Source organism: Halyomorpha halys, unplaced genomic scaffold, assembly GCF_000696795.3.
Source record: "Halyomorpha halys isolate HHAL.00 unplaced genomic scaffold, Hhal_1.1 Scaffold1541.1, whole genome shotgun sequence".
Classification (NCBI taxonomy): domain Eukaryota; kingdom Metazoa; phylum Arthropoda; class Insecta; order Hemiptera; family Pentatomidae; genus Halyomorpha; species Halyomorpha halys.
The window spans coordinates 148,041-158,671 of record NW_027116259.1 but is presented as its reverse complement, the minus strand read 5'-3'; the positions used below and the strand labels follow the sequence as shown (position 1 = coordinate 158,671).

The following is a 10,631-nucleotide window of genomic DNA, read 5'->3' as shown; positions in this document are numbered from 1 at the left end:
ACATGTCTAAGCCTCCTCCTAGTTGATTTTCAGGCGTTACACATATATACGGCCCTCTCCAAGTTCAGTTTAAGTCTTTGCACATTATTACGGCCCCTCCGAGTTGCGTTTCCGGATTTGAACATCTCTACGACCCTCTCCAAGTTGAGTTTTAGGCTTTGTACATCTCTACGGCCTCTGCACGTTAAGTTTAAGCTTAAGGCTTGTACATCTCTCCGGCACCTGCACATTGAGTTTAAGGTTTGAAAATTTGAAGGTGAACTAACTTGGTGTAGTGATGGGCACTCAACTAATTTTCCCACCCAACTCCATTATTTGAGGTTTTTCCTCCTAAGTCCTCCCAATTGATCTATATTGTTATTTGTTTTTATTTTGTAATATTTTGGTTTGCAATGCACGGTTTAGCATCTTGTGAGAAAATCATGCGCACGATAAATGATAAAAGAATTTTTGTATGGACTGTAATTTTGGGTTTATAGTCCATAGAAAAATTCTTCCAATAATTACTTGAACTTGTTTAACATATATTCCTTAAGGACCTTTGAGATTTTATTTTTTGAATAAATCTCATATAAAATGTAAGGAAAACATGATGAAAAAGAAACTTCATTTGCATATAATTAAAATACATTTTATACGGCTTGTTTATGGTTAAATTATATGTATATATATGATTTATTAAAAAGTAATAAGGTTCTATTAAAAAAATTGTTTTTTTAAGGGTTGTAGTAGTAATTTTTTTTTTTCAATTTCTGGATATTACTTTGTTTTACAGTTCATGTTCTTATCAGAGAATATTAATAGATTTTTTTTTTGTTTCATATGTTTGAAATGTTTCTATTTCAAAAATCGATATTGAGTATGTTTAGTATCTTTTTTAAAGAGATATTTACATTGATATGATTTATTAAGATTGATTAATAAATCATATCAATGTAAATATATCTTTTTTAAAGAGATATTCTCTATTGATTATTATTAATCAGGAGTCCTCTCTTACATTCGAGGCGTTGACTTTCAAAATCCAAATTCAAAATTTTTAATATCTTAGCTAATATGATTTCAATAGGAAAATAATACTTACCTGGTCATGAGATTATTTTCCTTCTAAAATCCTACCTTCTAAGACATTTTTTGTATCACCTGAAAAGTTTTACAATTTGGATTTATCCAATTTTGAATGTCAACGCCTAGTTTATTCGCACTCAAATTCAATTCAGTCATGATATGGTGTTGCAACTTACTTATCAATATGCACGAAAATATAAATGTGAATGAAGACTTTGAAAATGCAAAAAGAACTTTCATACGAGTCGCTGCTCCACTTGAAGAAGCAGTAAGCAGGGATGAAGGGATGAAGGGATGAAGGGACAAGGAGGGTACGGTAAGCAGGGAACAGATGTTATGGACATTCCCTTCATTTGGTTACCGCCTCCCTTCGATTCTTCTTTAGATATTCATTCGAGCGGAAATTTCTATTGTATAATTTTTATCTCAGGTACCTAGTTATTGTTCTGCAAAACATACCCCAGTGCCACTAAATGGTCACAAACTATTTTAAGAAAAAGGATGGAACTAGTTGTTGTTCATTGTCTACGATCCTGGATCATCAGGTTATGTTTATTCATCTTTTTAATTTGAGTTCCGCTAAATGCAATTTCAATTCCATAAATTAATTTTATGTCATATTACCCAAAGTTGACCATTTCAGAAGTGTAGATAATGTTATGAATACCTGTAATGATTTGAGATACCAGGATAATCGCTTAAGGTAATTATCTAAAAATAAATTAATTAATTAAGATTGAGTGCTACATAACTATTATTATTATCGAATTCCTTTCCAAAGGCTTTTTGTGTATACCAATATACTAATTAAATATCTTTATGTTTATAAAATATTGTTGCCATCGAAAATGTATGATATAATAAGGGTTGGTGTTGAGTGGAACAGAAAGTAATTATCTGCCGCAGATGGATTCGAACACAGTGTCTTACCATCAGCTACCCACTACAAATTTATTTATTATAACCTAAATAATTCATAATAATGATTCAATTAAATTATAAGAAATAACATATATTATATAAATTACTGCTAAAGTGCAAATATTTAAGAGAAGTTAAAGTAGTTTAGTTAAATAAACAGCATTTATTTTTCCACAAAGAAATATTAATTTCTCCATATGATGGGACTTTGGCCACTGTGAGCTCAAATAGACTGTGCAAATCAAATGCAGGGCAAAGTAAACATGAACTGTGATATAGTCTATATTTTTTACTTGACATCATCCCTCGGTTCTTTATCTCGTTTCATCTGTTTATCTTATCACATTGATCACGGCCATGGTCAGCATATGTCCATAATTTTATTTTTTTCTAATTTTTTTGACCACGAATTAACAATTGAACACATACGATAGTGAAGCCTTGTATTTATACAATAAATAAAAAATATATTTTTGCTCAAAAGTCCGTCCGTAAAAGAATTAAATTTTTATTAAAAGGATATTTTTTAAAGCCTAAGAACAACATTAAAACATTGAATAAATAGCAGTAGAATAACCGATTTCAGTTAGAATATTCAACTACACGTTTTTGAACGGATATTGTGGATATATCCGAAATATGGAAGAATATATCAAATCTCGGGCAAAAACATCGTAGAGCTTTATAGCTAGTAAAACTTATAGGAATATACCGTCTCTAGAATAGAATTTCTCAAGTTGGATATGATACTCAGTAAACCAGTTTTCTGAGTGGGTCATCATTTTGACGTATAGTTTTTTTTTCACAATGTAAACCCAAGCAATGGGTTGCTTAGTTTCAGTATCTAACCGTTTAAGAATCAAACCCGGGGTTGATTCTTAAACGGTTAAAAGCTACATCGCTAAAGCTTATAAAAATAAAAATAAACACAACAAAAATGTTGAGAGGTAGATGTCGAGAGTTTGGGAAACACAGGTCTAAGGAACAATGTATTAATCGAGTTCATTCAATCAGTTTAATACTGACAAGTTGATTGACGCCATTAATTATAAAGATAAATACAGATTTTTTAACAATCTCGAATTTCAATATTGTTATAACTAAATGAGAAGTGTACATTACTGATGTGATAAAATGAAATAAAACTATTTCGGCTTAGTTCAAGGGGTAGTAGGGATGTCAGGTTTCATTCCTTGGGACCACCACGAAATTGATTCTGACTTATCCAAGTGGGATTCCAATCCACAACCCTTGTAACCAAGCGCTTTGGGACCCACGGCCCAACCATTTTTTTATATCTCCCTTCCTAGCCATTACTGCTGACAGCAGTGTGATAGTATATATATATATATATAAGTTATAGTCATCTGGTGCTTCGATGTCAACTGATTGAGTGGATCAGCTGATCAAGTGTAAACATAAAGATGTGCTGAACCCAATAAAGCCAGTATGTTACTGCAGTTCAAGTGTGTTAGATCTTATTCCTTCTTCTCTCTTTTGTTATTTTGCTTTCGCCGATACTTAACTATATATTATATATATACTCGTAGTTTATCATTGCGTCAAAAAAGTACCACTTGATATAGAGGGCCGAGTGTCCCAAAATAAACGTTGATTTTCATTCATTCATTATTTAATCCCTCGTAGTGCAAATTAGCACATGTAGACGTACTTTACATACGCCTCAGAATACCTCCGGGTAAAAGAAGGGTTGAGCTCAATAATTGTATATATTTTTTCTAATTATACTTGCTTATAAAAATAATTAACTGGGGGGGTAGAAAAAAATAATTTAAGCCCATAGCTTCATTATCCTTCTTTGCTAATTTCTTTTTCAAACATTTATTTATTCTCATTGCTTAAAGAATTATTTGATTATATTTCAAAATTACAAAAAAGAAATTAATCATTGGATAAATATCTTAACTCTAAAAAGAAAAGTTCGTGGCACAGTTTTTAAACTCAAAAAACTCTTCTAAGACATTACTATAACTCATATTTACAATCTTTGTTGAAGTATTTATCAGCAGGGTAGCAATTTACAAAGTACATTTTTATTTGGTTTTACAATCTATATAAATATTTTTTTTAAAGAATGTTCTTTTCGTAACCTAAACCCAAGGCACAGCGTTCCTTAATTCCAGTATTAGATTTACGCCAGGTTCAATTCTGAATTGATCGTTAAAGCTCATAAAAAACAACTACAAAATTTTTTTGTTTAAAAATGTTTGTTTAAAAATGACAAGTTCATTGACGCCATTAATTATTCAAGGAAAATACAATTTTGTTATTAATCTTTTTATAACTAAAGGATAAGTGATTCATATTACTGGTATGATAAAATAAAAATGTATTCATTCTTATCCATTTTCATTTTAAGAAGTCATAAACTGATCATAGAAGTTTAAAATAATTAATAACTATGTTAATGAATATCATTCTTTGCAGGGAGACAGCGGTGGGCCCCTAGTTGTTAAGGAGGAAGACTACCATATGATTGTCGGTAAGTGAATTTAAATATTAATTAACGTGTCAGAGGTTAACACTGTCACATTAGGCAAACTTTACAGGAGAGTATTTTGGACAGATATTTTCCTTTAAAGAAAAGTTGACTTTGAATTTTTTGAACACTGCAACTCCCTCCACAATGTACCAATAGGTCATAGTTATCTGAATCATGTAAAAATATGTTATCAATTCTGTACCATAGAGATATAGGACATTGTACCACGCTTCTTTATGTCTACCCTACAGCAGTTAGAACAGATTTTTACTCCTGAATGAAAGTGTATTTATATTTTGTTTTTAATCATGTGGGAGTGCGGTAGCCACGGGGTAAAGCGCGTGACTACTAACTCAAGAAGGATCCGACTTCGAGTCCAGCTGGGGGCAGAAAATTGTTTTCTGTTACACTGTAGCCGTGAGTCAACTCCTGTGGGTTCTGGAGCCCTACTGGGGTCCATCCACCCTCTTAAATTGGGTAAAAATCTGGTGGTCGAGCGTGATTCTGACCAAATCACCTCTCTGCACAACCGTTGGTTTAGCAACAGTACTTCTTTACAAAAGTACTGAGCCTCTGCCCTTCATGGGTTGTAGCGGTACAGATTTCAGTTTTTTTAATCATATACACCCCTTATGAGGTAATACCCCTGTACCATTTACACCTCATTTATCTTCTTGTTTTGAGATTTATTATAATCCATTCAAAGTAAACCACAATGGTTCCTATTCATCCCTCTTCTCTCATTCCGCTGGTGTTCCTCTGGGTAGTACCCTCGGTCTCATCCTCTACACAGTCTATACAGCTGACATCCCAACCAATCCTAACACTATCCACTTACGCTGAAGATACATGTGTGCTCGCAGTCAATAATAAGCCTTTAATTGCAATCCGAACTCTCCAATTACATATCGCAACCCTCGAAGTATGGTGCCGTAATTAAAGAATCAAAATAAATCCCATCAAATCACCTTTACCCTTCGTCGTAAACCTGCCGAAAGCCCTATAATATCCTTTAATAACGTTGCTCTTACCTCTATCGAACATATCCGTCTACATCTGGACAAACGATTAACCTGGAATCATCACACAAGACTGAAAAGTCAGAGAACTGCACGTCGATTTCGACTACTACAGCACTTACTATACAAACGGTCTAAACTTCCAACACATTACAAAAGACTGATATACATGAAAATTATAAGGCCTATCTGGACATACGGAGTTTTGAGCTTTGGAGCACCACTAAACCTTCGAATTCCTCTCGTATCCAATCCTTACAATCCAATATCCTTCGTAAAATCCTCCTCTCCTTACTTCGTCACAAATAAAACGATCCATATAGACCTTAATGTGCCATATGTAACCTCTCTAGCCCGAACCAGATATCAATCCTTATATTATAAATTCCCTAACCATCAAAACCCTCTAGTTTCTAACCTTGCTTCATCTTCTATTTTGACAATCCTCCAAGGCGCATGTAAAGAATATGGCTTCGAGACCTTCTAGTGTGGAAATATGATTAGAGTCCTACCAATGGGTAGTTCTCTGTAAGCGTGTATCACTCCTCATTATAACTGAGATCAAATTTACTGAATGAATTATAATGTACAGTTATAAATTGCAATACATATAATAAATAATACTAAAATTAAAATTTATTATTATCCAAAAATTAATTTTTATAATTATTAGTTTCCAATTGATTTAAATTTCCTTGAATTGTGCTGATAGAGATTCGGAAATCATCCCCATAACACTGTAAATCATATGTTAAAATTTGACAGATAATATCGTCGGCTTACAAGTGAAATTCTCAGATATTTTATTATTTATATAAAATTTGTATAATTATATTAAACCATATTTTATTATTTTATTTCCTGTAACCTAAATTCATATAAATTAATCAATGTAAAAAATTAAAATTTGAAATATTCCTTAAAAATATTTCTAGAAATCTTTCTAAGTTTCATCGCCTTAGTTTAGTTGCCCGCCTATCTTAGCAGTTGTGCGGGTCAAAGAAACGTTTCAACAACTCCAATAGAGTAGAAATACTAATTATAGACAATATTATATTGACAATTCCCATATCTACAATTTCATAATACTATCATTGGAATGTTGGGTCTACTAGCTAAATTTTAATAGTTACTTGCTGTATTTAAATTATATTTGTACTTAAATAAAAAGATTTTTTAGCGTCGTGTGATATTTTACGTTATTTATTTACAGTTAATCAAGATAAATATTGATATTAGTAAAAAATGAAATAGCTATACTATTTTTTTTTAAATACTTTTTTTTATTTATTGATAGACATTACAATCTGCCACACAGTTGTGGGCAATAGGTAATAGTGATGAATGATCTCATACATACTAAAATAAATAAATGATAGAAAAAAATCTCTCTTAAAATATATACAAACAGAAGAATAAACAAAATGGACATAATCAAACTATGTGTATGAAAAATAAATAAATAAAATAACAATGATAAAATAATATAGTCTCTAGTCACATTTACACTCTAATATACAATAGTTACACAATCGAACTGAGGATCCCTGAGCTCACTCTATCCCCCCACGTCTGAGGGGTAGAGCAGAGCTCAAAAGATCCCAGCGCATCCCTCTCGCCGCATCAATGGTAGTGAGGTATATTATTAAGTGTTAAAATGAAAATAAATATACACATATTTTATAATATATTTTATTAATTCTTTAAAGAAGTCAAAAAAGTATAACTGTTATTTAATGAATTATTTAACTCCACAGCTTCATTTTCTAATTTTATTTTTCAAACATATATCTATTCTAAGTAGTTCAAAGAGATTTAGATTTATTTTAATATATTTCAATTTAAAAAAATAAATGAATGAGTCATTGGAAAAATACCCTTACTGTAAAAAGTTTACTTTTTGGTGCAGTCTCTAAACTCAAAAACTGTTCTAAGATGTTACTATAACTCATATTTACAATGTTCCATTTTTATTCACTATATTCTTGTAATTTTTTTGTATGCGTATAAACATGGTAATAATGCTGCAAAAGCTGCACGCAATATAAACCAGGCGTTTGGGAAAAATACTGTTGAAGATCGAAAAGTGCAGGGCTGGTTTACTACAAAATGAACCGCGAGGAAGACCCAAAACGTCCGCACAGAACAATTGCGAAATTAAATGAATTGAAGTATTGGTTTTGCAGTCAAGGACCTTGCTCAGAGTGAGGAATTGGAGGGCAGCGGCTCTTAACAGATTAAACTGATGGAAGCTGCTTGAGGAGGCCACGGCCCAGTAATAGTACAAGAGCCGGGAAGAAAAAAGGCAGTTATCTCACCCCAATTTTTTATTTCTTTATTGAAAACTATGTATAATTACTAGTCAAAATGTATGAGTCTGCCAAGTATAGGTAGGGGGAATAAAAAATAGCGGCTGTTTCAAAACCTTAAAATTACATTAATTTTTCATTCGGAGCTCTATATCTTAAAAACTAACAACACTAGAAAATCTAAGATCACATTATTTAAAGAAGAGTACATTTTCTGAAATATTACCCCTAAAAGAGCTATTTACGTCCAATAGTTCTCGAAATATAGCTTCTTAAAAAGCCAAATTTCTTTAAAATCTACTGAAAGATTGGTAGTTAGTTAATTTATTTGGAGAAATCTATATCACAGGAACTATGTGACTACAGATTTCTATTAGCACTCAAATTAAAGGTAGTTGAATGGACTATAAAGAAGTTCATGACCTTTACCTTCGTAGGATTAGTAGTTTTCATGATATTTGCTAAAATAAATTGATTTATACTTGTTCGGACAATAAGTTTGATTTATGAAAAACTTCATTTCAGAAACCATTGGACGTACAGATGTCTGCCAGCACTCATATTAAAGCTAGTTAAATTTACTACAAAATAGTTTATAATATTTATCTTTGTAGGAGTAGTAGTTTTTTTGATATTTGACAAAATAAACTCACAAAATGCTAATTTTTAGCTGTTTGTATAAAATGTTAAGACGATAAATGTCATAAACTATTTCATAGACCATTAAACTAGCTTTAATTGAAGTACTAACAGACATCTGTACCAGGGTTTGTCGGTTTTTAAAAACCGGTTTTTTAGTAGAAAATATCGGTTTTCAATGTATGAATAACACTTCGGTTGCAAGTGAGCGAGTATTTTCTATTTCGGGGAATTTTGTGAATAAACTAAGGACACGGCTAAATAGCAAATCGATAGACGTCCTCTGTTTTCTGAAATCATATTTCATTAAACAAAAAAATTGTTTTGAAAAAATATATCTCTAGATCTATAAGACGCACATATGTCTGCCAACACTCAAAATAAAGGAAACTTAACTTACTATAAAGTAGTTTATGACACTTATCTTCGTAGGGGTAGCAGTTTTTATGATATTCACATATAAATATAAATTTGGCAAATGAAAATTTGTCCAAACAACTATAAATCAATTTATTTTAGAAAATGTTATGAAAACTACTATTCCTATGAAGATAAACATCATAAACTACTTTATAGCTCATAAAACTAGCTTTAATTTGAGTGCTAATAGACATCTGTACGTCAAATGGTTTTTGAGATATAAATTTTTCAAAATATATTCACTAACTACTGATCTTTCAGTACGTCCCATATAACATTTTTATGAAATGAAATCTCGAAAACTATTAAACGTAAATAACTCTTTTAGGGCTCATATTTTAGCAAATTTATTCTTCTTTAAATGAATTCCCCCTACCTATACTTTGCAGACTCATCAATTCTGACTAGTAATTATAGATAGTTTTCATTAAAGTAATCATAAATCGGGGTGAGATAACTGCCTATTTTCTCCTCTTGGGCTCTTGTACTATAATGGGTTGTCGCACCGACTGAATACTTCTTCAATTTTGATATTCCAATGATTTCATTTTTGTTTAAATTTGGATTTTTTTTCACTGTGTAAAATTAAAATTATCTTTGTTATTGTTCTAATGGGACCTAGTCTCAGAATAATAAAATATTTTTCATTTCAATAATTCGAAACATTGAAAAAAAAAATTGAAATTTTTGTAAAATGGTTTAAAGCATCGCATTAAGCGACTCGAAATTCGTTGATCCGTGGATCGCCTAAATTGCTACATTACTTTACGAATCTGTGTTATGTGATGATGTACTTTTGTATAAGCAGCCGAGACATTAACCCCGGGAACGGATCAATGGTATGCTAATAAGCCGGGCCCTTACAAAGTTGTGGAGTTCTGGACGAACTGTCTAGACTCTGAAGAGGGTAAGGGATGAGGCGCCGAGATCAGCAACTCGGAACAGTTACGATCCACCCTTCCAGTTCGTGCTTGTTTTTCGTTTTTGTTTTTTTTTCAGCAACCGGCGGAGCGAGTTCAATCTCACTAACATGTCTGCGAAACATTGACCTATTTGTCGTCAGCTTCCAGACCGCATTTCCTTCGGAGGAATAAAAACTGGATAAACCGGATTAATTAGGATCCCGGAGCTAGGAGGTGGAGAGGGAGATTAGTCGGTGCTAATTGTCGCCCGCCCCCGACCGTCTGGGGCTCCCCTGTCTGCCTTTAGTGCCTCCCTGGGGCGGCTCTGGGAGATATGGGCCCGTCTAACCGGTTGTAAAGGACGGTAACCGGTTCCTCATTTCCTTGTTTGTTCCAGATTTAAATTTTATTAATTTCATCTATCAGATGATTATTTTTTGGTACTGTATACAGTAACTGTTCACTGGTCAGTTACTATTCCGTGGTATAATAAGAAGTGGGTATTTTGAGATACAAAAGATTCATTAAAATCGCAGAAGGATTTCAGGAAATTAATTTTCATTTCATTATTCCTTTTTACACCTGAAGAACATTTCGGGTACTTATGTCCATTATCCAGTTCCACAAATACAAATATTTCCAATCGACATATAATTATAATTATACCATATATACATATACATATAAGTACATGTATCTACTTTTTACATACAATTCTCATATGAATCAAGTACATAGATCATAAGTTCTTTAAATTATTTTTAAAATATAATTTAACATTTTCTTATTTGGGCTTAGTAAAAGTGTTCATAAATTGTATTTTTAGTTATTTATATATTAAATAGTATTA

The 10,631-nt window shown here is 32.0% G+C and overlaps 1 protein-coding gene across 1 annotated transcript in view; it reads left to right on the top strand.

The window, feature by feature from the left end:
• The window catches only part of LOC106689996 (trypsin-1), a gene marked incomplete in the record, with an annotated part of 91,327 nt that overhangs the window by 71,779 nt on the left and 8,917 nt on the right, over nucleotides 1-10,631 (top strand). The window contains 1 exon segment of the mRNA XM_067053071.1: nucleotides 4,438-4,492. Within this exon segment, the coding sequence (XP_066909172.1) occupies nucleotides 4,438-4,492 (55 nt within the window).